General features: G+C 48.8%; 1 protein-coding gene and 1 long non-coding RNA gene across 3 annotated transcripts in view; one reads left to right on the top strand and one right to left on the bottom strand.

The window, feature by feature from the left end:
• LOC135905160 (uncharacterized) overlaps positions 1-26,806 on the bottom strand; it is a 250,165-nt gene that overhangs the window by 115,480 nt on the left and 107,879 nt on the right. Inside the window, exon 3 of the mRNA XM_065436178.2 lies at positions 26,338-26,542. Coding sequence (XP_065292250.1) covers positions 26,338-26,542 — 205 coding nt within the window. The remainder of the gene's footprint in view (positions 1-26,337; positions 26,543-26,806) is intronic.
• The window catches only part of LOC135905161 (uncharacterized), a 28,304-nt gene continuing 4,650 nt past the window's right edge, over positions 3,153-26,806 (top strand). For both annotated transcript variants that reach the window (XR_010565337.2, XR_010565338.2), the window contains exons 1-2: positions 3,153-3,361; positions 15,320-15,422. This is a non-coding gene — a long non-coding RNA (uncharacterized lncRNA). The remainder of the gene's footprint in view (positions 3,362-15,319; positions 15,423-26,806) is intronic.

The following is a 26,806-nucleotide window of genomic DNA, read 5'->3' as shown; positions in this document are numbered from 1 at the left end:
GTCGTCAGCTGCCGGAAAACCATTGTGCACGCGTCTTCCCGAAGACCTTCGGCGTGAAGTACGAGGCATTGTCAGTGATCAGCCGCTCTGGAAACTCATAGCGACAGAAAGTACCAGCGAATATTTTCAGAACATAATTCGTGGTCGCTTTTCGTAGCGGGTAGAATTCGGCGATTCTGCTGAAGTGACAATTGACCAATACTGCAAACCTGTGCAGTCTCTTATTGCGCAGCCACGGCCCGATCAAATCGCACGCCACGAGTTACCATTGCTTTGCGCTGACGATTGGTTGCAGCAAGCTTGACGGCTTCCTGCCTATTGGCTTTCTTGCTTGACAGACATGACAGGCTTGTGCATGTTTACATAAATCACGCTTCATGCTTGGCCAGGCAGCGAACCGACACAGTTTCTTTCATGCCTTTACGCACTCCCATGGCCACCTTAGTCGTGGTAGTGCTGCAATGCCGGTCACCCGAGCTGGCGTGGGATGACGGCTTTGAACGTCTGGTTTCAGACTTATTTGCCTGAAAAGTATTTCAGCAAAGCTCCGTCCACATCAAGCAGATAGCTCTCCAGCTCATCTACAGCTATCTTAGAGTGCTCGTTCACCGTCATACAGGTGGTTGCCGGGCAATCTCCGACTACTATTTCCGGGTCCGTTTCTTCCCTGAGACTGGCGAAGAGGTTTTGACAGTGAGCATTTTGTTTTTGAGCCCTGATGAGCTGATCTCTGCTGAACGCAGTCTCGAACATTGGTCCCACCCCAACTAAATGCACGTGCACTCGGGGTTGTACCGGCGGGGCTTTCCCTTCGCCCCAGCTTGCCCGCGATGACAGTGGCTCATCTACACCTTCCTCTTCCCTATGACTGGCCGATGGTGTGTCATTCACCGGCACCCGTGACAGCGCATCGGACACCACGTTTGTGGTTCCTTTGCGGTAGCCGACTTCGAACTGGGAGCGCTGTAAGGTAGAACTCCCGCTCAGCTCGCAGAGGCGGGTAAGCCAGGTCAAGGTAATGTGACTGAGTAGTTCACTCGCCACTGTCATACGCTCCTCATCACCCCATTCTCTTCCTGGCGTCGTCGTCACGCTGTCCTCGTTAAACAGTCCTCATTATGTCATGTTGCCTATGGCGCTCTAGCGACGTCATTCCATCTTCTTTATTTTATTGCCGGTACTGGTCGCCGTCTTACAGTCGTCACGCCGTCATACTTCTTGGCGACTTTGGCAAGCAAGTGCTACAGCAATGTGGGCTGGCACAGGACAAAATGTATGTCGTATATAGCCGAAGCAAGCGAAGTCTTTGAATTGCCACAACAGGTAATAAACAAGCCTCAATTTAGCAATACGGTGCTCCGCTGAATTAGTTGAGTGCTAATCGCATTACCATCGAGTAATCATGACAGGGCTTCTGTCATAAGATTTTCTAAGGCTGTGCGTAGCAGCGCTTAAGAAAGAACGCATTTCTGAACACATTTAAGGCCTTTCTCATCACTGCATCAAAGCTTCGCAGAAGGCCGTCCTGAACAATGAGTTTTGCCCGGCATGAAAACCGACCTGTGAAATTGGGCGCAAGCATGTCTCTCATATCAAAGCAACAAGGTTCACTGATTTTACCGCTACTCCCACCTTCTCTTCTCAACCTTTTTCGTCCCCGTGGAAGCACGTGCACTCAGAAACGTAGACTGCGTCTCTACAACGGTCGCTTATGTGGTGCCGCCACTGTGCTTGCTGCAGAAGACGACAACGAAGGCACCTATCTAGGAATAAATGTTGAGTCCGCTCGTGATGTAAGATGTATTGCATTGCGGTTATAAACTAATTATCCAACGCACATTAGACTTTTATTCGGTTTAAGGGCCTTAATGGAGCCGAATATGGGCAATGTGACTCCTCTGAGTTCATCGATGTAAACAGGATAAACCGCCCGTGTGCTTCGTTTGACGCCTCAGTGCAAGAAGAAAACGTAAAGATACTTAAGTAACTGCCAACTTTTCTTCATCTTGCTTGCATACTTAATGGATAATATCGCCGTCACTTCCCTTAGCCTTTTCAGCCTTTTCTTCTTGAACCAGTTAAACGATGAACACACTAGACATTAATCGGGAGAATTATATGAAGCCTCTGACATTCTCCTCGCATGGTCGTCAAATGAAAGCTTGTAGAACAAAGAACCAACGTAGAAGAGACATACGGGGCGCTCGCTTCCCACTGACATTTATTTATCAGAGCTAGGGGCACATTTGTAGTTGACACACCAAAAAAAATACAGTTGACACCTTGCGCAAAACAACTTTTTTGTTTTCTCGTAGAGAAGAATTGTAGAAGGGGTGCTCACACATTGCTCACCAAGTTTGTCAGTCAGACGTTCTGCAATTATTTATCTTGTCTGTACTCTTCAGTTTTCAACGTCGCAGCATTTCTCTAACATCAGAACGCACCCGCCCCACGCAAAGTGATGGGCTAAATTAACTTGCTTGCACTTTGCTACATTGTACTTATGCTCCGACAAATTAGAGTTCGAGCATCGCTCGGTTTGGGTGAATCATGCTAGTAAATGCCATAACGGCACGCGGTCTGCACATCATTCATGATACACCATCTCAAATCGTTTTTGTGCTTCATAAAGCATTCTAACACTTCTTTTTGAGGTTCGGATATGTGAATTACTCAGGTTATTGAGCTGTGCAGAGGACGAAAATGGAACACGTATGGTGGAACGCTTAGCAAGCTTCAAACCAAGCAACCAGGCATGAATATTGTTACGGGGATGTCAGGAGTATACAAAAACTGTATTTACAATATATATACAGGATGTGTCAGCGTAGACAAGATGGCTGACCGCCAACAACCCGCAGCAGCCAGCGTCTCGCGATCTTCTTGCTCTCTTCGTTCATCCTTCCGTAACAAAACCCCCGGGTGGTGAAACGCCGTCTCGGCGCATGGTAGGTGAAGAACTGCGAGCGAAGTATGGCTTCAGCCGCGAAACGTGCACGACGTCAACAGGCGGAGAACTTGAGGATGTATCAAACTGCAACGGCACGATCTCGTAATTGACATCGTTGACGGCCGACGGTACATCGAACCGTCGGCCGTCGCACTGCAGCGCCTGGGTTATCCATCGGAAAATACCGGACGTAATGAAGACACCGAGCTGAAAGGTTTACGTTGGATGCGCAGTCAATCGTCGAGTCCGTCACCGGATCAACCACCAGTTCTGGATACGACTGCATTGCTCGGCTGGCAACATGGAACCTTATCTACGACATGCACAGTACTAAACCACACCCATTTCGACAGCACTTCGGGCCACGACACCGCAGCTGTGATGCCACGCTCACTTTTCATGCTTGTGCAGGTGAGCCTAAATGGTGCTTTTTCTTTTCGTAACAACGATGTGTTCTTATTAGCGGTGTCGTGGCCACCCGATTCAATGAAGTGTTTTTGTGATTGTGTCTTGCATCTATGGCGCCTTTTGCTGCTTGGGTGCGACGTACAGGCAAACCCGGGTCCCATGACTAAACCACAAGAAGAAAAACTTGATTTTGTATTCAGCACTGTTCAGAGACTAGATTCTAATAGTATAGGCATATTAGAATCTGTTAATAAGGTACTACAAATCCATATCGGCATAAAAAGTGACCTAGACCATCTAAGCCGACGTGTTTCTGAACTTGAAACTAAAATTCTGTCCAATGTTTCTGAGAAAGTAGCACTTAACTGCGAAGAACCCTTTTCTAAAATGCAGAATCAACTCGATCATTTCGAGCGAAACATAATTCAGGGCTTTTGTCAGGGGAGGCCAATGCGCACTCCCTTCCAACTCACGAATTGAGCATCTCCAAAATAGAAGATAAGGTCGACGATTTAGAAAACCGCTCCCGCAGGTGCAATTTACTATTTTACGGGCTTTCTGACTCTGAACAGAACGAACGATGGGAAACTTCTGAGCGCATGGTTCAGGAATTTTGCGACAATCATCTTGGTATGAAAGTGTCCTCAACAGCAAGAGCGCACAGATTAGGTCGTTTCTCTAACCATAAAAAGCGACCGATTATTCCAAAGTTTTCCAATGACAAAGAAATTGATGCACTACTTGGCTATGGTTACCAACTAAAAGATAAACCTTTCAGCATTTCCCGCGACTACTCTGAAACAGTGCGAAATAAACGCCGCAACCTTCTGCTATTTTCCAAAACAATACGAAAGGAAGGCGAACGTGTGCGACTCGTGTTCAACAAGTTGTTTATTAATAATGACGTTTATATCTGGGATAGCGATCAGAAACGTGCAAAGTGAGTGTCTGGAAGAGCTACAGAATGACGAGTGTCATGTGACCACACTAACCATCAATCCACTGGACCGATATCGAGGAAGAATCACGCCCAAGACCGCATTCCTTTTCTTTACACAAACATAAGAAGTGTCATTTCTAAAACAGTACAGCTATCATCCATCATTGACTCATGTTCAGCATCAATAGTGATACTAACTGAAACATGGCTTACCGATACTGTCCCTGATACCTGCATTCTGGAAAGCTGGACTTCATTTAACTACTTTCGATGTGACAGGACAAATCGAATAGGTGGTGGCGTTTTGGTGGCAGTGCAAAAAAATCTTTTCGCCACACGTATTCACCTTGACACTTCTTTAGAGTGTGTGTGGGTTTCCATAAAACATAAAGCAGGCCTAATAATCATTGGTACTTTTTATCGACCTCCTGACATGGGCAATACGATTTTTCGTGAATTCCAACGGCTCCTTGAAATCATTACTGTTCGTTTTTCTAAATCTCTAGTACTAATTTTCGGTGATTTTAATTTCCCCGAAGTTGATTGGGCTAACCTTTCAACAGCAACCTACCTATCTGAGGCCCACACATTCCTGCAGTCATTTCTCGACTTTTTTTTAACACAGCTTATCACCCGTCCTACGCGATCTTCGGCTACATCCGCTAATATTTTAGATATAGTATTAACCACTGATCCTTACGTGTGCTTCGACTTAACTCATCAAGGTGGGCTATCTGATCATGATATCATAACATGTAGTCTTGCAGTTTCCCTTCCAAGACGTCCGCGCTCTGATAAGTACATCCGATGTTACAATAGAGTGGATTTTGACAGCATAAACTCCGCGCTCTCTGACTTTTCTTTACATTTACTCAATAGATGCCAATTTAAAACCATCGAACATAACTGGGCTGAACTTAAAACCACTCTTACTGAACTAATTAATCGATTCGTCCCTCTAACAAAAATAGCCTGCACCCCGACAGCCCCGTGGTTTACCGTAAAGCTTCGGCGCCTTGATAATAAGAAAAAGCGTTATATCGTAAAGCCGATAAAGCCCGCGACTCAGATTCCTGGCACCGGTATAAGACCCGCGATAAGCTATATCACTCACTGCTAAAATCATCTAAACGACATTTCTTTGCCCATGACCTATATTCTATGCTCACTAACAATGCTCAACGTTTTTGGCGCGTAATAAACCCGAAGAGCTATCCCGATTTAACACTAGTTGATGAGCACGGTGATATGGTCCACCACTCGGAATGTGTTAATTTATTGAATAGCGCATTTTCATCTGTATTTACACAGGACGACACCATATCTTTACCAACCCTTGACAATCTCATTAACATATCAATGCCAGAAATAATTGTTAGCGAAGCAGGTATTTCTTCTTTACTAAATAAACTTAGTTTCTTCCGCCTCTGATCACACTGGCATTAATAATAAAGTGTTAAAACATTTGTCACCTAGTTTATTACCTATATTATGTGCACTCTTCTCGCAGTCTTTATCAACTAACACTATTCCGCACAATTGGAAGGTGGCAAAAGTCATACCCATTTTAAGTCCGGAGACCGAACTCACCCATTAAATTACCGCCCCATCTCCTTAACTAGTACTATTTGTAAATTACTTGAACGCATCTTGTATACTGAAATCATTAACTACTTAGAAGAGCACAAAATTATTGTTGATTACCAACATGGCTTCCGTCGTGGTTATTCATGCGAAACACAGTTAGCCGGCTTTTTACATGACATACATTCGTACCTAGACCTAGGGTTTGAAGTTGATGCTATCTTCCTGGATTTCTCGAAAGCTTTCGTTCGCGTTGCCCACCATAGACTAATACTGAAGCTAATGAACCTTAACATACACCCAACCAATATTGGATGGATTAAGGATTTCCCCTCATCCAGAGTACAATATACGTCTGTTAACAACAGTAATTCCTCTTATACGAAAATAACCTCCGGTGTTCCGCAGGGCCGCGTTCTTGGCCCTTTACTTTTCTTAATCTCTATTAATGACCTGCCTAACTGTGTGTCTTCCCACATCAGACGTTTTGCCGATGACTGCGTAATATATCGATTGATTTCATGCGACAATGACAAAGATATTCTTCAAACCAATCTTAACGCTATTAACACATGGTGTTCAACATGTTTGATGACTCTTAATACAGCTAAAACGAAGTTATTATCGTTTACTAGGCGCAACCACCGTATTCCAACATGGTATGTAATATCTAACAACATAATTGAACTTACAACTTCATAAAAGTACCTTGGTGTTCACTTACAGTCTGATCTAACGTGGCATCATCACATCCGCCTGACGTTGGCATCAGCTAACCGCTCTTTAGGCCTCCTGAAACGCAACCTTAAGCATGCTCCAGCTAAACTACGCAAACTAGCATACATCACATTAATAAGCCCCAAAATCGAGTATGCGTCAGCCATCTGGGATCCTTTTCAAACATATATCACCCAAGAAATCGAATCACTGCAAAACCGCGCGGTCCGTTTCATTTTTTTCTGATTATTCACCCTATACTAGCATTTCAGCACTAAAAGCTCGCGCTCAGCTTGACGACTTATCTCATCGCCGCAGAATTGCCCGCCTCTCAGTGCTGCACAAACTTTATCATCATCCGCACCTTCACCGTATCTTCGAACCAGCGACAACCTTCTTTCCACGCACAGACCATATCTTCAAGATAAAACGCATCAGTTGTCGCTCAGCTAACTATGCTAACTCATTCGTTCCCCGAACAATTGTTGCATGGAATAACCTACCGTCACACATTGCTACTGAAACCGATTTCGCAACCTTTATGGAACTTTTACGCAATAGTTACGTGTAAATATCCATCATGTACCGTTTTCTTCACACGTTGTTCAGTGTACATATTGTTTTGATCATTTGTCTTACCATTCTGCGAGCATATTGTACAAGTGGATTCACGTCTCAATAATTTGTTAACGTGACAACTGACGCAGTTTCGAGCAACACCCCGTTTTACTTCTTTTACGTTGTACCTATTTAATTCCCGCAACTTATTTTCTCAGACAGTTTTGTATTTTCTGAGTTTCACTTGCCTAATGTATTTCGTATATTGTTTTACTTATGTATTTTGCTAAATATCGTACTTTTGTATAACTTTTGTGTTTTCTTTTGTAAAAATCTTGTATAACTTTTGTGTATTTCAGTTTTTTCCGTAACGCGCAAAGCTCACATTTTTTTCATGTATCGGTACCCTCTATGTAATACCCCTTCGAGGGATTTTAGGGGTATTATGAAATAAAATAAATAAATAAATTATCTTGGCGTAAGACTTGATAAGGACCCGCGTAGCAAGAAAGAAGCTTCTGGGAGAGGCCGACCCGACGACATGGTGACCAAAGCAGCACCCCAGCACCTGGGGCGAACTGAGCATTACGATGGCACCTGCCGTAACGCTCTTTTTGCAGATGCTGCGAGGCTAATAAGCGAGATCGGGTGATTTGACGCGCTATGTGAGCGTCATCGATGACTTCACGAGCGTACTCAGTTGCAACACGTGGCACAGAAGGGAGGATGTTGTCAAACAGCAATGTGGGGTCACGACCATACATAAGATACAAGAGCAAATACCCTGTGGTGTCATGTCGGGACGAGTTATACGCGAATGCCACATAGGCCAGCATGGCGTCCCAGTCGCGGTGATTGCTGGAGACGTACATTGACAGCATCTCTGTGATTGTTCTCTTGAGACGTTCCGTAAGACCGTTCGTTTGTGGGTGGTAGGCAGTGGACAGCTTGTGCTCAGTGGCACAAGAGCGGAGGAGATCGTCGACAACTCGACACAAGAACGAGCAGCCGCGGTCTGTAAGTAACTATCGAGGTGCACCGTGGTGGAGAATGACGTCGTGGAGGAGAAAATCCGCGACGTCTGATGTGCAACTAGTCGGCAACATCTTTGTTATCGCGTAGCGTGTCGCGTAATCAGCAGCGACGGCGATCCACTTATTCCCTCTAGTCTTCGTCGGAAAAGGGCCAAGCAGGTCAAGGCCTACGCGAAAGAACGGTTCAGAGGGAGCTTCAATTGGATGGAGTCGTCCGACAGGTGGAAGCGGAGGTTTCTTCCGGCACTGACAGAATTCGCAAGTTGCGGCATAACGGCGCACAGAGCGATAGAGACCCGGTCAGAAGAACCGACTTCGTACGCGGTCGTATGTACGCAAAGCTCCAAGGTGTCCCGCCATCAGTGCATCGTGAAGTTTTTCGAGAACGACCGATCACAGATGACGAGGAAGGAAAAGGAGCAACTCGGGGCCGTCAGGGTTGATATTGCGGTGGTAGAGGTTGCCGTCGTGCAGCACGAACATGCGGCACGTGCATTCGGTGCTGCCAGATTGCACTCCGGCGATGATGGACTTTAAGGATGCGTCGCGTTGTTGTTCAGCGCACATGTCGGTCATGTCAGTCAAAGCCATCACGCCGGTCACCGCATTATGCGCAACAGGATCAGGGGGATCCACGGCGTGATGCGAGAAGCAGTCAGCGTCCTTGTGCAGACGTCCAGACTTATAGTTGACAACAAATGAAAATTCTTGGAGCCGCAAAGCTCAGCGACCAAGCCGTCCTGTGGGGTCCCGGAGGGAAAACAGCCAGCAGAGGGCGTGGTGGTCTGCAACGACCAAGAATGTGCGGCCTTAAAAATAGGGCCGGAACTTGGCGACAGCCCAAACTAAAGCCAAGCACTCCCACTCCGTGATGGAGTAATTTCCCTCCGTAGGTGACAGTAGGCGGCTGGCGTAAGCTATCACGCACTCGGTACGATTCTGCTCTTGGGCGATAACAGCGCCGATCCCGTGGCCGCTTGCATTAGTGTGGACTTCGGTCGGCGCAGATGGATCAAAGTGGGCAAGTATGGGAGGGCTGGTCAGAAACCCGATGACAACGTCGAACGCGTGAGCGTGCTCCGGGCCCCATGAGAAATGGGCTGTTCTTCTTTAGAAGATTTGTCAAAGGCCGAGCCACGTCGGCGAAGTTTTTGACGAAACGGCGAGAGTAAGAACACAGGCCGACGAAGCAGTGCACGTCAGGAGCAGAACGTGGCACAGGGCAACTGCGTATGGCGCGAACATTTGCCGTATCTGGGTGGACACCGGATGCGTCAACGAGGTGTCTCAACACTAATCTGACGGCGGCCGAATTGACATTTCGTGGAGTTCAGTTGAAGGCTGGCTTTTCGAAAGACCGCAAGAATTGCAACGAGCCGGGTAAGGTGGCTGCCGAACGTGGGAGAAAAACAATAACATCGTCAAGGTAACAAAGACAGGAGGTGCATTTGTAGCCTCGCAGCAGTGAGCCCAGCATACGTTCAAATGTCGCAGGAGCATTTCATAGGCCAAAGGGCATGACTTTGAGCTGATATAAGCCACCCGGCGTGATAAAGGCCGTCTTCTGGCGGGCCATTTCATCAACTGAAATCTGCCAGTAGCCGGATCGAAGATTGATGGACGAGAAGTATATAGCTCCGTGCAAGTAGTCCAAGGCGCCATTGAAGCGTGGTAGTGGGTGGACATCTTTACGCGTCATCTTGTTTAAGTGGCGATAATCGACGCAAAAACGGCAGGTACAATCTTTCTTTTTCACAAGGGCGACAGGCGAAGCTCGATGGCCCCTTTGCAGAGCATTTTGCCCACTTCTGATTGCATGACTCGACGTTCAGCATGCGATACCCGATAGGGACGCCGGTGAATAGGATTCATGTCTCCAGTGTTTAAACGGTGAACGACAGATGTTTGGCCTTAAGGCCTGTCACCGAAATCAAAGATGTCACTGTACGATTCAAGCAGGTGACGTATGTCCTTGGCCTGTGCAGAAGTGACGTCAGGTGCAACCATTTTCGTGAAGTAATCTGTTGAGCAACCATAGCTGTGAGCTGCAATTGGCGCTAATAAGTCAATCTCGTCATTCAGACTCTCAATGTCAAATTCGAAACCACTAGAAACGCTGGCCAAGAACATGCCGGCCGCAATTACTTGAGGGCACAGGCTGAAATTCAGAAACGGTAGAACGACGTCGTTAGTAACCGTGACCAACGCATGCGGAGCAGCAACGTTCCGGTTCAAAAGCACGTCGATGGTAGGGCGAAGCACATATTCACCGTCAGGAAGCTGTGGCTGAGCGGTCAAAGTCACGTAACTGCCTCGGGTGACATACGCACATCGTGAAGCGAGCACAAGTGCGGTGGGGCGGTGCTCGGAGCATCGGCGAGTTGAGGCAGTTCCAACTGAAAAACGCCGGTGGGGCAGTCGATGACAGCAGAATGAGTGGATAAAAAGTCCCATCGAAGGATAACGTCGCCAGGGCAGTTGTCGATCACAGCAAAGAGAACAGAAGTAGGGCGTCCAGCTATAATTAAACGCGCACTACACATTTTAAGAACAACCAGCACGCCGCCGTCGGCCACACGGAGAAATCGGGCAGCTGCTGGTGTGAGGACCTTCTTTAAGCATCTACGTAGGCTAGCCCTCATCACAGATACGTGGGCTCCAGTCTCGAAGAGTGCTTGGACAGGTACACTGTTTATTTTAACGTCAATGAAACTTCTCCTTGTGGGTACAGACAGAGGACTTGCTGTGGTAGTAGGCAATGCAGCACCACCTCCGAGGGCTGCATTTCTTAGTTTTCCGAAAGGGTGCGGCCAAACGCCACAGGGGATGAAAGGCGACGTGGCTGCAACGAATGGGAAGATGGGCGACGTGTTTGCGGTAAACGAGACTGGTGTGCGCGCGGCAATGGTGAGCGGCTGTACCACGTGTTCCTAGCAGAGTTGTTGGCGCTGTTAGACTCGGCGATGGGCGAAACATTGCTGGCATTTCTATCAAAGCGGCTCAGGTTGGTCGGCATGCGAGGCGTTGAGGGCCACAAGTCGCGACAGTATTGGGCGACATGACCAATGCGGCCACAGGTGAAACATATAGGCTGGTCTTTGGCAGTTCTCCACTAAGTCGGGTCGCCATAACGCGGAGAGAAGCGTCGGGGTGGAGCGAAAATAGTAGAAGGGCGTTCAGTAGCTCTGAGATTGCCGACAGCCTAGACAGAATGTAATCCAACATTTTCAAGTTCCTGGGGAACGATGGCTTGTACGAAGGGAACCGAAAAAGTGGCACCATTAGGGCTACGCGTACAGAAAGCTGCGGGCGCCATCGCATCCAGTTCACGTCGAACGATTCGCACCACGTCCTCTGATGGCGGCGCATGCTGCTGTGCGGGTTTATCTTCACACGTCGACGTTGTGGCAGTATTGGGAAGTCTGGCCAATGGTAGCAGGACGCGTCGGCTTTCTGCCTGCTAGAATTGTCGGCACTCTTTAATGATGGCATCAAATGTCGAAAAGCTTTTCACATGAGCAGATTAAAGGCATCGTTAGCAATGCCCTTAAGCACGTGCTAGACCTTTTCAGCTACTGTCATGTCGCCATCGGCATTACGACAAAGTGCCAGCACGTACACTCCGTGGGGAATTACGCATGGGAGGCCAGTTCTTGCTTTGCGGCAATCTTACGGCCGGCTGCTTTGCCAAACAACTCTGTCAAATTCTCTTTGCATCGGTCCCAGCTGATGTGGTCCTCTTCATGGTCATAGCACACCTTTGCCGTGCCTCGTAGGTAGAACAAGTTGGCTAGCATAAACGTAGGGTACCATCTGTCGATTCCACTCACGCGTTCGCACATAGCCACCCACTCTTCAACATCGGTGCCATCGGTCCCACAGAAAGTTCAAGTATCCCTGGGTTGCACAACCACAACCGAAGGCGACAGCGAGTAGGCGGCGACCGTGACGTGGGAGGCGGCAACGACGTTGATCCCGCGTGCTCACCGTCACTCATGGTGCGGACGGTGATGCGACGTCTACTGCGGAGCTCCGTTTGCAGCCGTGGTACCCCGCACCTCCCACCAATATGTTACGGAAATGTTAGGAGTATATAAAGGCTGTATTTACAATATATATACAGGATGAGTCAGCGTAGACAAGATGGCTGACCGGCAACAACCCGAAGCAGCCAGCGTCTCGCGATCTTCTTCTTCCTCTCTTCGTTCATCCATCCTTAACAATATAAAGCATCATAGTCGTTTTGGGCTTCAGTCCTGACTCGCTTCTAGAGAAAGACAGAGATTGAGAGAGAGAGGAACATTTATTTTCATGAGATTGGCCGACTTCCTCACATTGTGGAGCCCTTAGTTTAGGGCACCATTGGTTCGCGCCACTCCACGTGCCCGCCGGGTCAGCCGTCGCTGCTTTTGCGGGTCTGAGCTGGTCAGCGCAGTCTCCCAGGAGGAAGGTGCAGGTGAAGGAATGGGGGAGCAGCCCGGAGGGTGCGGGCACTCCCAGGTGCAATGATATCCTGTGGGCTTTGCTCCACAATAGGGACAGTATGATGGATATTGTACGGGGTGGAAGATGTGAAGATAAAAGAGGCAGGGAAATGATTTAGTTTGAAGCTGTCGCCACGCGACGGCATCTTCTTGATTAAGGGAATTATGTGGTGGAGGGAAGTGTCTCCTGGTATCTCTGCAACATTGTAGAGTTTCAGTGTAGTTAAGTGGTTCTGTCGGTGTGTCGTCTGGGTTGGACAGCTCTTCCAATGGCGCCCGGTTAGCGAACTCTCGGGCCACCGCGTTAGTGCGTTCATTACCATGGAGAGAGGCGTGTCCAGGTGTCCAGACGATACGCATCCTGTGTAACGCTGTGGGGTGTAATTATGTAAGGCTGCGGTGTGTGTAGGGTGTCACCCTCCCTTGTGCCAAAGTCCTGCGGACGGTCTGAGAATCAGTGACTACGGTGATAGGTCCATCCGGCGCCGGCATGGTTGAAGCGTGTGCGATGGCTAGGACAATAGCAGCCTCTTCCGCCGTGCCACTGTCCACAGTGTTGAGCGTGGCTGAAGCTCTCAGAATGTCTGCTCTATCTAGTACGACTAGACATAGGGCACGTTTCTGTGGGTAGCGGGCCACGTCGGTGTATAGAACTGGAGTGTTTGATGCGTCATCGCCAAATAGGCGAGCCAAGGCTTGTGCTCTTGCCTTTCGTCGACCTTTATGACAGTTAGGGTGCATATTCCGGGGAATTGGGGCCACGTGAATTTTGTTGCGAATGCTAAGCGGAAGAAGTGTACGGCTTTCCTGTTGTGGTTTTCTTGGTATTTGGTATCTTAGCCGGGATAGAATGTGGCACCCTTGCATTGTTCGTTGCAGACGTTGCAATTGGCTGTTAAGATGACCTTCACTAGTTCGCGGATGGTGTTGTGCACTCCCAGTCGTAGTAGGAGCTGCATAGACGCATGTTCGGGTAGTCCCAGCGCTGTCTTTAGTGCCGTACGGAGGAGGGTGTCCATCTGGTGCATCTCAGTCTGAGTCAGATTATTATAAGGGAGGTGGTAGGTTAATCAACTAATTATGAGTGCTTGCACAATTCGGAGTACGTCTTTTTCTTTCAGTCCTTGTCGGCGGTTTGTAATGCGCTTTATCATGTACGGTATTTGGGTAAGTTGTTGGTGGAGCACGTGTAGGGTATGCGTGGCCTTCCCGTTGTGTTTTATGTGAAGGCCTAGTACACGTAGTCTGTCTATCCTTGGAATAACGTTGCCATTGAGATGCAATGTGATAGCTGGTGGAATATCGGCCTTGTTCTGTTTTTTGAATACAAGCAGGAGCTCCGACTTGTCAGCTGAGCATGTAAGTCCTCCTGCTGTGGCATACTCTTGAACTATATTTACGGCTTCCTGTAGGGCGTCTTGAATGGCGCTGTCTGACCCTGTGGTCACCCAGATTGTAATATCATCGGCGTACAGGGCGTGCCTATTTCTTTTTCTTAATTTCAACTAAGATATCATTACCTCGCGTTTGCTCCCTCAACCAATCTGCTTTTTTCTTCTCCCTTAACGTTACACCTATTATTCTTCTTTCTATAGCTCGTTGCGTCGTCCTCAATTTAAGCTGTACGTTCGGAAGTTTGTCGAGGAGCGGTGGTAGCTTTGCCATCGCCACGTTGAACAGAGTGGGTGAGAGAACCGAACCCTGGGGAGTCCTTCTGCCGGAAAGTTTTATGATATCCGACCGAATATCACCTGGGCCGATGGTGGCTGTTCGGTCATATAAAAAGTATCGGACATAGTCATTGATGCGCTTTCCGCATCGGGAGAATGCAAGGTTGTTTAAAATGAGGTCTGGTGAGACGTTATCGAAGGCTTCTTTGAGGTCCAACGCCAGAATGGCTCTTGTTTGAGGTTTACTTGGACTATCCACAACATCCTCCTTAAGTTGTAGGAGTATGTCCTGCGCAGACAGACCTGGTCGATAGCCGAATAAGGTATTGGGGAAGAATTGGTTTCACTTCGTGGTGAGGCTGCAGGTGATTTAGAACTACGTGCTCGAAGCGTTTGCCAATACACGAAGTCAGGGATAAGGGTCTGAGATTTTGGAGCGAGAGCGGTTTCCCAGGTTTCGGAATTAAGGTGATATTGGCGTGTCGCCATTCCTGTGGAAGCGTTCCGTTTTGCCAATTGCCGTTGTAGTATGCAGTGAGTTGCCGTATGGCCTGGTTGTTGAGGTTGCGTAGCAGTGCATAGTGAATGCCGTCTGCTCCGGGCGCCGTGTTTCGTCTTATGCCGTGTAGGGCTGTCCTCACTTCTGTCTCTGTAATATCGCCGTTCAATTGAGTATCTTCCTCGTGTAGATAGTCTTTGTACTCCGGTCAGTGGCCTGTAGCAACGTATCTCTGTTGCAGTGTTTGGAGGAGTGCGTCATCATTTATTTGTTCTTTGTGGATGACAGTGCGGACTGTGTTCGTTGTGTGCGCTTTTGTGTGCGTTGGGTTGTGTAGTGCTCTGAGGAGTGGCCACGTTTTTGAACTACTTGGTGTGCCATTAAGGCGGTCGCAGAGGTTGTGCCAATTGCTATTAGTGAGGCTGGCGGCGTATTCTTCAGCCTCTGCTGTAATCCGGGCGATTCTTTGTTTCAGCCTACAGTTGTGCCTCTGCCTCTTCGATCATTTGGTCAAGCCTCTTCGAGCATCTCAGAGATGGAGCAGATGTCTGTCCACATCCGGTGTCTCCGTTGTTGCAGTAAGTTGCTCAGTGGCTGCTTTAAAATCTGCTTGTAGCTGTTGTGTCCACTCGCGTAAAGATGGCGGGTCGTGTTGCTCAGATTTGGTTCTGTTGCGCTGGGTCCCAGTTCGTTATTTTAATTCAACGTGCTGGGGCGCGTATGGCCAGCAGTTGGTCTTCTGTGGCTAGAATGCTGTGGTCACTGCCCAGATTCTCCATTAGGTTGTTCTGGTAGCATTGACTCAACCCCTTGACCATTGTTAGGTCAGGGCAGGTATCACTGCTTACTCTGTTGCCCATTCTGGTTGGTGTGTCAGGTTCTGTCAGCCGAGTGAATTGATGAAGGTTCATGGCGTGGGGTTAGACGGCGGCCTTTTAGAGTTTCTGTTTGGTACCCCCAGGCTGGGTGGGACGCATTGAAATCTCCCAGAATAATAAATTTTTTGGCTTGTTTACTGGCGGCCGAAAAAAGTTGTCCGAAGTCGTCTCGTCGCGATTTGGGTGCACTTTAGATATTAAGTAAAAACAAGCTGGTTTCATATCGATCCGTAGGTACAATTTCCAAGAGCACATGCGGAATGTGGGAGCTGTCGAGCATGCGCTCGATCACTGCGATTTGTTTGGACACAAGGGTGGCAGCTAGTGGTTGTTTGGTTGTGCCATGCTTGTCGGTGTATGCATTGTATCCAGTGAGTGTGGGAGTGCAATGTACTTCTTGAAGTGCTATAACGTCTGCTGGGTGAGGACGTGTGGCTAGGAACTGTGTGAGGGAACCCTTCTTCCTTTGGTACCCTCTACAATTCCATTGCCACAACCGGAAGGTGGTGGCAGTGCACCTCTTAGGTTTGCTGGCCATGACTGGTTGATACCGCCTCGCTGGTGAGGGCAGGTGTTGTTGTATGATCCGGACGGGTATAAGGGTGTGACCTTCTTGGTTCTCTAGTGGAATTAGTGTCATGTGGAAGTGAGTAGTTTTGATGGCTGAAAGTTGAGCTAAAGTTGCACGGATGAATTGTTTCATGTCAGTAATGGCTTGTTGTATGACCTGTTGTAGCATGTGCTTGACATCAGCCATGATCTCTTCCTTCATTTGTTGCATCTCCGCTCTTAAAACAGTCGCCATTTTCTCTATCATTTCGCACACTTCTTGTTTGGTGCAGGGATTTTGAGGGAGTTTCTCAGGTGCGAGTGTGTGTGTCTGGGTGAGCGAAAGTGTCGCTGCGGGAGAGAGTTCGTTCTGTTTGTTTGTTTACTGTGCGAACGGAGGCGAAGGAAGGGAGGAGGAAAGAGGGAGAAACTGCGCTGACCAACTCACCGCTGTCGCCTTCCTGGTGTGATGGTCGGGCGTTTTCGTCCACGCGGCCTGAGGTTCCTTCGGTGGCTGTTTCTGTTACGTCAGGCTGCGGCTCGCAGATCGGCTTCGACCACGTGGTTGCTTCTGTGCCTCGGACGGCCTGCGGACCCTGGACCTACTGCGACTTTGGGACTGGCTGTGTACCCGGGATCGGTAGTGAGGGCGACCACATATTGCATCAGTAGTCGCAGTTGCCGCACCGCTGAATGCCGTTACCTTGCGGGACTTTTTGTCGTGCTGGAGTAATTGCTCCGCCATTTTCTGCTGCTCGCTGAACACGTGGCTCTTGTTAAAGGGTTTGCATTGCCTTACGGGACATCGAGAGTCCGTGGCGGGGTGCTCACCACCACAATGAAAACATTTCAGCTTGCAATCATGTCCTTCGGAGGGGTTGGAAGTTCCGCACGCAGCACACCGGGGTTTATCCGGGGTTGGGCAAACATCCGCTCGATGACCCGTGGAGAGGCACACGCTGCGCAGCTGCTGTCGGGGCTTACGAATGTAGCACCGGTATTCTGCTCCGTAATAGTAGTAATAATAATAGAAAAGTAGTAAGTAATAGTAATGGTAATACCGGGGAACCCGAATGCCAGAAAACGTGATGATTGCCGTGGCTGAATTTCCTATCATTCTTGCATGCAGGACCTGAGCCATCGGTGATCGGATATTTGTCATCAGAGTTGTTGGCGTTGTGTTCTTTTCTATGCCGGAGATGACTCCTTTGCAGGAAGCATCCGGAGCAGCCACATAGGCCTGAACCTCGTACTGCTTGTTTTCCAGCCATATAGACCTGATCAACTGCAGTCTTGCCGCTAGCTCTTCGTCCGGGGTGCTGACCACTGCGACGTTCTGCTCTTGGCGTTCGCGGAGGGTTAGCTGGTGGAGCGTGCTCTCGTTTAATTGAGCCGCTGTGCCTATATCTCTGGCTATAGAGTGCTGCGGCCACTCACCGGAATTCAGCCCATCTCTCGGTCGGAAGACCACTTTCAAGTCGTCGATCGGTAGCGGGGGCAGCTGCGAGCTCTTATTGCGCAATGTCAGATGTAGCTGGTCCTGCTGTGCGGGTTCGGTGTTGGGTGGCAAGCTCGACGTAGCGTGGACCTGTTTCTTGCGCTTTCGGGCCACGAGAAACCAAGTCCCGTCTTCATTGTCTTGAGTCGGTTCTTGATCCATAGCGGCGGCTGTTGTGGTTTCGTCCATTGCTGCAGCAGGCAGGTGGTATCGGGCAGCCATCGTCACGGTAGCAGTGCAGTGGGCATCGGCGGCACGCGATGTTGTCAAACCGTAATCGTGGCGCCTACGTTAGGCCTAGCGCTGCGGCCTGGTCGCCTCGAAATGTCCAAGGGCCGGGGTCTTACCGGATCTGGGAGATCTTGGTCTCAAAAGATTTCACCCGTTAAGATCCGTCGACTGGTGGTGGTAAGCATGTTGTGGAAACAAAAGATCAGCTGTGAGGTGTTCCAAGAGCCGGAGCCCATTCGGAGTTCATCCTGCACACGCGGTCTTCTTCTTCTTCCTCGCTTTTACATGATTGTGTCTGTGTTCATGTCTCAGCAAACCATCAAGTACGGAAGCTTGCAAATGCTGGACATATACCGCGTCTCTAAAGTGGCATGCTTCTCTGTTCAAACTTACCTAATACCTAAGTTTCTCGTAATGACAACATTTAAAAGTACGATAAAAGTAGATGTTTGAGAAAGATGGAGTTAACCCCCAAATAACCCAGTATGAAAGTATCACTTTTTCGGGTGAGCAAGTGTGATAAAAATTGGGCTTGAAGGGCGTAATTCTGTAATCAATTTAGGCGCAAATGAATGATCGCAACCATGGCGCAACATGAAAAGGAAGTGGTGCAGCCTTTAGAAAGAAACAACTGCGTAGTAAGCGAAAGGATGTTTGCTAAGATTGTCTACTCATCGTTTTTTCTCTGTCCACAAGTGACAGCCGCTGCTACCCTGTGGCCGTCACTATATATAGTGGTGATTCTGCGAGTGCCGTGCGTGCATCGCGAACCTCGCGTGCGTGGTTTGTCTTGTTATCTTACAGCTACGCTCTTAATGGCTAGGCTTCCATGCATTTTTCGTGTGCACAAACAGTGGAGCGATTTTCAAGATAGTGCACAAAGGGTCCAAGCGCGACGGCGAATACCTTTGTGGACATAGGTGAGTGGGTACCGGGATCTGTAACACACCCTTGAACTACTCAAGTCACGCCAGTGACCGAAGGAGGTCCCACGCACAAGGGTAAGAACAAATTTTACTTGCATGTTTAAAACCCTAGAAACAGGGACAAAAGTGTGACAGTTTGCAAGAGAAGAAGGGTAATGAAAAAATATATACAGGGAAGTTGAAGTGCCAACAGTAGGTCACTAACTGTGAGTGACATTGCGCTAGTAGATCTCCCGCGATGCGGAGATCACGTCGCTAACGGCCAAGCGCTTGCTCAGCTTGAGGTAGGAGTGGGAACAGATGTGCCGCATCACGAGGTCGTTGGCTGGGACCTAAGAGCACAAGCCTACGGCGCGAACTACATGCACCGTCACGTGCTGATATCGCCATGGCAGATCGAGACGTGCATGCTCGCACTTGGCGACCTTAGCGTGGCGTGTGTCAGTGAAGGCCTGCGAGCGGTTGTTCAAAGGACAGAAGGCATATAAGATGACTGCCTCCACATCACGGGCCAGGACGATCGATGTTACAGCGAAGATTGGCATTTCCAATTGGCTGGTTGTCGTATGTGATGATGAACCGACCTCGGGACGCCGCACGGAGACGCGACAGGGTGTGGTTGTGGCACGCCGTCTACAGCGCACTCTTCGTCATGCAGTGACACAGGACGTGCAGGTTCCGTTGAGGAGATGGAGGTTGAGCGTGGCCGTATGGATGAACCACTAGTTCGCAAACCGGGTGTAAGAACCCGTGTACGTGAAGTGCGAACTGGTGGAGTCAGCGGCCACGCACTGCAGGACCTTGCCCTGGTTAGGTTCTTCACGTAGTGCTGAATCCCGCGATGCCGATGTGGGTTACGTGTTTCGGGTTAAGGGTGTGGTCACCTAAGGGTACCCAAACTCCATCCGCGTCCAGCTCCTAGACAGCATCCAGGCGGCGCGAGGCCCTCCATGCCTCAGTCCATATCGAGCGAAGCTGTGACTCAGGTGTCCTGAAGGTCATCGCGTGCCCCGTAGGAGCACCCGCTGGGGGACACACCACGTCATGATGCTCTGCCGGCCGGCTAAGACGCTTAGAGACCATCTCGCGGAGACCGTCGGACGCCGTGTCATGCAGCTCCAGGTCGCTGGTAGTGAGTAAATTAAATGTGTTTCAACACAGCATACGTAGTTCAGCTCGGCAGCAAGTGGAATTGCCGCCATACCAAGTAAGTTCTGCGGAAAATCTACTCGGTCGACACAATTACCGGGAGATACGGCTTCTTCTGAAGCGGACGCAGAGCTACGTCATGACAGCGCGAGCGTCCTTTCTGAGGTTGCTGCAGGTCATCATGAAATTTAGCGCCAGGTACACAAATCTGCGGACAGCATCCAGGCGCTGCCAGGGGGGCAGCATGGAAGGCAATAGCGCCATGCCCGTATGGATCGCCTAGTCTGCGATGTCGATATCATCGGAGAGTATCTGTTAGCCGACCGGACGTCCCAGGAACTTCTCGGCATCGAAGTCAGCCATGCAGGGGATGATGGTAGCTGTGATTGAAAACGACGAAGGCCTTGTTCCGACCGAACGAGAGCCACTCAGGTGGAGGGAGCGTTACTTGGTAGGGTTGAGCGAAAAACCCAAGACCCGCCATCAGAAGACTGACTGAGTGATCGTCTCCACTCTGTCGATCCGGGCCTGAATTGACGACGGGCTTGCCGCGACTTGGGTGAGGTAATCGGCATAGGCCAGTATGTTGTGACGGCGCTCGCCGGCCCTGGAGGTCACGAATCACGGTATCGATGACAAGGTTGAATAGGAGGCCTCTTAGAGGACAGCCCCCACGTATCCCACTTGGGTGGCAATCGGCGTGCTGGACCGGTCACCAGCCAGCATTCGGGTATGGTTGTCAGTATACAAAGTGTTGATTATGTGGGCGAAGTGGTTACCCGCTCTCATATCCTAGAGCGCGTCCAGCAAAGCCTGGTGAGCAACCGAGCCAGAGGCACTAAAATCAAGAAATGCGAGGCAGGTGTCTTCGCCACCGCTGCGGGCCTTTTCTAAGCGCTCCTGAAGGAAGCAGGTGTTCTCAAGTACCCCGTCGTGAAGGACGAAGCCCTTTAGGCAGTGAGAGAGGATCGAATGTGCTCCCAGCCAATCCTGGAACCTGCCTGTCAGACATTAGTAGTATAGCTTAGCAGTCGTGTCGCCGAAGGCGATAGGCTGCCTGCTACAGCGATTCGTGTCGTCGCCCCTTTTATGCATGAGGATCATTGTCGAGTACGCCAAGCATCCGGAGTGCGGTAGCAACGCCTGTATACGGTAAAAAGAGCAGCCAGGAAGTGCGCCTCCGGGTCAAACGTCTTCCAATGATTGTATGTAAGGCGGCCTGCTCCAGGTGCAGTGTCTTCACAGCACCGGAGCGTGAAGGCAAATTTCCACTGAGGAAGGATCCGGGTTAACCTCGTCTGCAACAGGCACTCTATAGAGGAGCGCGGTCGTGCTGGCAGATCTTGAAGCACAGGTTTCCGTGAAATACGGTAACAGGGTTGCCAGAAGAATGGGAAACGATCGGGTAGGGCCATCGAGGATTAGCCTGACGGCACGCCTCCCATTGCGCCGTTACAAACGCTGAATCTCCATGGTATTGTGGGGGCTTCTGAGATGCTATGGGTGATCCTAAGTGATCGGTATCAGCTTGACTGCTGTGATGACGAGGGCGACGGCCTCAACCCAGATTGTCATCGCAAGCTCCCAGCTGTCTGGAGTAGGTGGTTCGCGAAGTAGCGAGCATTGCGCAGAGTCCTGGTCGCGGAGTAGGTACGTAATAACGTGCAGTTACACGCCTGGCGAGATGGAGGCGGTGTCCGGCTCGGCGCCCGGTGAGACGGAGGTGAGGTCATCCTGAACAAGCTGGTCGAAGTCAGTAGTCGCAGAGCTGCCTGTTATGCCAGGCTTAGCCCCAAGAGCAGGACCTGGAGCGTCGGGCAGCGGGGACAGGGCAGCTATGTTGACTGGCGCAAGTTCAATTGTAGGCAGGGGCACGCCCTATGAGGAATTCGGCACACGGGGAGCTGGAAGACAGGGGAAGGTGCCCAGATCCACATTCGGAGGCGTAGAGATAGGTCTGTTCGAAGTCGGGCGCAGGCGCTGGTGGAACGGCCCGGAAGACGCGGTGAGACGCTGCGCGCACTCTGTCATCCAGCGTCTGGTGCCGCGATGTGATTGGCGAGACCCCGTGCTGTTAAATGTGACGCCGGGCACGAAGGGTCCGATCCAGCCCAAAAGGCCGAACCGCGTCAGCCGTGTCTACAGTAGCACCGCCCTCTCTTTGTCCGCGTTCCAAGCGCTTACGTATCTAGTTTCCTTTGCTTCCGCTGTTCTGTGGTGGGGGTAGCGTCGAAACGTCACGCATGTCTATAGCTTCCTCCAGCTCCTCGAGGCAGCGGTACCATCGTCCACGCGAGTGACAGTAAATGTGTGTGCGTACCTTTCGTCAACCGTCGATCAAGAGAATAAATGAGTTCGTAGCTTTGTTCAAAATTGTGTCATCTCTGTGCCGTGTGCTAAACAGCTTCGCTGGTCATCCACCTTCACAGAGTAGAATGGCTCATGATTTTTGTGTTTTAACAGTCGCGGCTCTTTGAGTGGGTTATGTCTGTTTATAATTTTTTGTGAGAGCCTGGTGTGTGTAGGGGGGTCTGCGTTTCTTTCGTTATTTTATTTTCTATTTGGAGTGCCTCATGCATGTGCTTGTGCTTTTTCTCGTTTTTTTTCTTTTTGACGGCCGTGTGTTTTGTGTTCCCTGGTTTTTTTTTTATCAACTGAGCCATGTTGTGTGCGGCGCGTACTTTTTTTTTTGAGTACCGCGCGCCCGCTGCGTGTTCTCGATGGATAAATAGAACGTCAATGTTTCTGATGGCGATTGCATTATGCTGATCAATCTCGTGTAGAAATACACCAGGACGCGTCGTTTAAAGCAAGAGAAGTGACGCGGTGTAAATTGCCTGAGAGAAAAACTGGGTGCACTTGGAGGCCGAAACAGAGCATGCGGCTTAGGACCTACGAACTACAAAAAGAAATGCTGAGAAACTTGAATGAAAAGTGGGGAAAGCGTATGACTTGAGATCTGCGAGAATTCATTTTGAAATGTGGGTGACCAGCAGCTGAAGCATTGGAGGTACGGGTAGGCCACGTTTGTCGTTACCCATCGCGGTCGCTTAGCGGTTATGCTGTTGCACTGCAACAAAGCACGAAGTCGCGGGATGAAATACCGGCCGTGGGGGCCGGATTTCGATAGGGGCGAAATGCAAAAACGCCCGTGTCTCGTGCATTGGGGGCACCTCAAACATCCCCAGGTGGTAAAAGGAATCCGTAGTCCCCGACTACACCGTGCGTTATAATTAAATTGTGCTTTGGGCACATAAAAGCCCGCAATTATATTCAATTCACGTTCGTCATCGTTCGGACGCAGGGGGAACAGTCCGAGCAGCCATAACACGGCCAGCTTCGAAAATAGGTGCCTTGCGGTTAGATTTACGTGGTTCTCGACATCCACCGGGTCCAGCAGATTCCCCAGAAGACTACGCGAGGGCGATTTTTTCTTCATGGGCACGAAACTCTGCGAACTAGGCAAGCGTGTCGTCGTAGTCGGCCATTATGATTGCGGTAAGTACAGCCGACCTTACGTGCGAGGAAGCTACAAGGCAATCTTTGCGGATGCTCAACTTATCAATACTGCGACAAAAGTATGAGTTAAGTAAAAGGGAGGACCAGTACTGGAGTCAGAAGTATAAGTTTGGCTTGTGAATACGGCGGTTATAGTCATTACATGGGGGCAGGATTTTCTGAAAGCATTAGGGAAAGCCACTTTTGGGATATTTCTCTTAGCTAGCTTAATTGTACCGAGTCATATTGAAACAGAGGTTTGTTAGTACGCAGATTATATATCCAGCATGTGTGTTCGTCAGAAATGTTTACATTGAGTCAAAGTTCATGCGTGATTTCCAGCTGAGAAAAACCTCTTCAGGGATGCTTATTATGTTTTGCATTGTCATTGTTCCACAATAAAGTGGTTTGGTCACATAAAACCAGATAATCGTCAACAAATGGAAACATTTTAAAGACATCACAATCTTTCAGGCGAGTAACAAAGCGCTCACTGCGAGGGGAGCAAAACATGACCGAATACCCACGCCTTGTTTTTATAAGTAAAAACAGCGCTCCCACCTCACGTACGTCGTGCGCAGGTAGCAAAAAGCAGCTTCATGAAGCTTCTCACAGAAAGGCTAAGCCTGTTTTTAGCGTTAATCGCACCAAAGTTACCAATGCTCCCTTCGACACACTACCTACCTTGTGGAAAAGAATACCACAAATCTTTGACTCAATACACAAAGCTGTGAACTGTCTCTAAGCGCAATAATGACTGCAATCAACAGCCTCATCTAAATGTTTCGCCATAAGAGGGCCACTTCAGCTTATCCTGTAAGAAACGATTTGTTCTTGCCACGTTCGATTTTCAGAGACCATGACCCTTAGTAACTATTCAGAACAAAAATCTGTTCATACTGTGTCTAGCGAATGTTATGCACTGCGTAACGTTCTTCTGTGGAAAAGTGCGCATCGGTGGAACTGTGCGAATTGAGAACTTTAGATTATCAGAGCACAAAGTACAATGCAGCAAAGTGCAAGAGGGGCAACGCAGCTCATCATTGTGGCGAGCGGGAGTGCACTCTGTTTGAGGAATACCGTTCCGCTATAAAATACAAAGAGAACGGACGACAAGGGAAATTATCGATCTAATTCACAAACTTGGTGAGCAACGTGTGAACCCGCCTTCCGTATTTCTTCTTGAAGAAGAAAAGGTGTCCAGTACGAACATTTTTTTTTTCTCGCAGTGTCGACGATAAGCGTGCGCCCACCCTCTGATTCCAGGTGAACGCCAGGGCTGTGGAGGTCTCTTCTATGCTCGTTCCTTGATATTTACGTTGTTTTATGTCACCATCATGAATAAAAATTTAAGTTTTGGTCTATTCTGAAAGGAATGATAACAGTAAAAAAAAAGAAATCAAAGGGAATGACTGCTGCAGCGCAATGTTCCAGGCATAATCTTTCTTCCGCGCACAATACCTGAGTGAAGAACTTACCTCGTCTTGTGTTATCGCGTTCGGTGAGGCATTTGCCGTGTTACTTAAGTGACATTTGCATCATGCGTAGTGTTGATGTGGAACTGTTAAGTTACCACGCTGCGCCATGTACGCTTTTTATGTTGTTCCTTTTTACTGCAAACTGTCGCGAGTGATTACTCCATAAATGACACTTTTTGTTTTGTTTTATGTTCCTGTTGTATTGTGCTTATATTGTTTGTAATGTAACCACGCTACAATTTTGCCCTCTGGGCGTTTATAGTGATCCTAATGAAAAATTGAAATAAATACTCTTCCCCTACGATTTATACTGCTTTTCTGGCCAACCCTATGGCCTTCTGGCAGCCTTTACGAGCACCGAGGCCTTGTGGTTAGATGAGTTCAGTGTTGAGCACCGCTCCGTATTCTGTCCTTTACTTTGATTTTTCTTGACACTGGAGAAACTTCATGGAATCTTGTATCCTCCTTTAGTGCGGTTGTTGCTTGTCAGTGGCTTTTCCCGAATGCCTCTGCAGAGTGTTTTTCTACACACCGAAAATTCTCGGTGCCGTTTAAATAAAGTGGTTACGCTAATTTCGCTGCTTCAGTTAGACTCTGCATGTACTTTCTCACCAATGGTGCACTAAATGTATTTTTCTTGCACGTTCGGATCATCCTAGCATGGAAATTTCATGGTGCCGTAACGAAGAAGGGGCACCGTGAAAATTATATCGAGGCGGCTGGGCACATTTTGCCCCTGCCTTAGAAAATAAAATAATATCGTCACAACGATGATTTTGACGCATGTCACTGAAATTTTATCTTTTGTAGCTGGTGAAGAGAACAAGTGAAATGAAAACTGACATTGATGGAGAACAGTACTAGGATTGCGGTGCGCACGCTTGAAGAAAGAAAAGCGTCAGCTCATTTTTGTCCCTTTTTGAGGGGCGGCCAACTCACGGGCACTCAGTCCGTATTTTTTCCTTCAGAGTGCATCACCTACTCCCGGCAATATTCTAATCAAGCAAAGGAGCTCTATGCTGACAGCCGTCGGGAAAATAATACGCCATTCAGATAGCACAGTTTGAAGACAGGGAATGGCAAGCTCAAATATTACGCGCTGGACCTCGCGTATTATTTTGCTCAGCTTTACCATAGCTGCCACCTTACTTCACGTTGGCGTGTTTCCCAAACACAGGTGTGCTCTAAATAACGTTAAGAGCAACAAAATTTGAATGCCCTGTAATTTACGAGCTCGTAGAATGCTTATACCATTTGAAAACTAAAAAAAAGACTTACAAACATACCTTAACGCTACGTCTGTCTAAGCCGCGGTCGTAAGCTGCTCGAAGTCTGAAGACAAACTGACGGCCATATCCATATCCGCCTGATCCGTCTCCATAGTAGAGGCTTTCTGAACCGTCCTCCCTTGCAACGGCCACTGCTTTTTCATCAGAATTAGTCTTTAGAAGAAGAAATCCGCCGCTTTTACCTTTAAGTCCGAATTCGCATCTGAAAAGAAAAAGAAATGAAGAGGCATATAAATGCCCAACTGAACATGCCGCAAAGTAATTGTGATAACAATTTGATTCCTCGAGTACCCAACTTCCCAAAAGCACCTTATTGAAACTCTGATTGGAGTAAACGCTTCGGAATAATAACTGTTCATGTGCCACGTCAGTAGGAATGACTTTCTGAGCATGCAAAAGCAGCACCATAATGATTTCGCTATTGTAGTTTACACATTCCTGTTTCAGCGCTTAAGTGCAGCCTCTA

The sequence above is a fragment of the Dermacentor albipictus genome, chromosome 3 (genome assembly GCF_038994185.2).
Source record: "Dermacentor albipictus isolate Rhodes 1998 colony chromosome 3, USDA_Dalb.pri_finalv2, whole genome shotgun sequence".
Taxonomy (NCBI): Eukaryota; Metazoa; Arthropoda; class Arachnida; order Ixodida; family Ixodidae; genus Dermacentor; species Dermacentor albipictus.
This window is presented reverse-complemented; position numbering and strand designations above follow the sequence as displayed.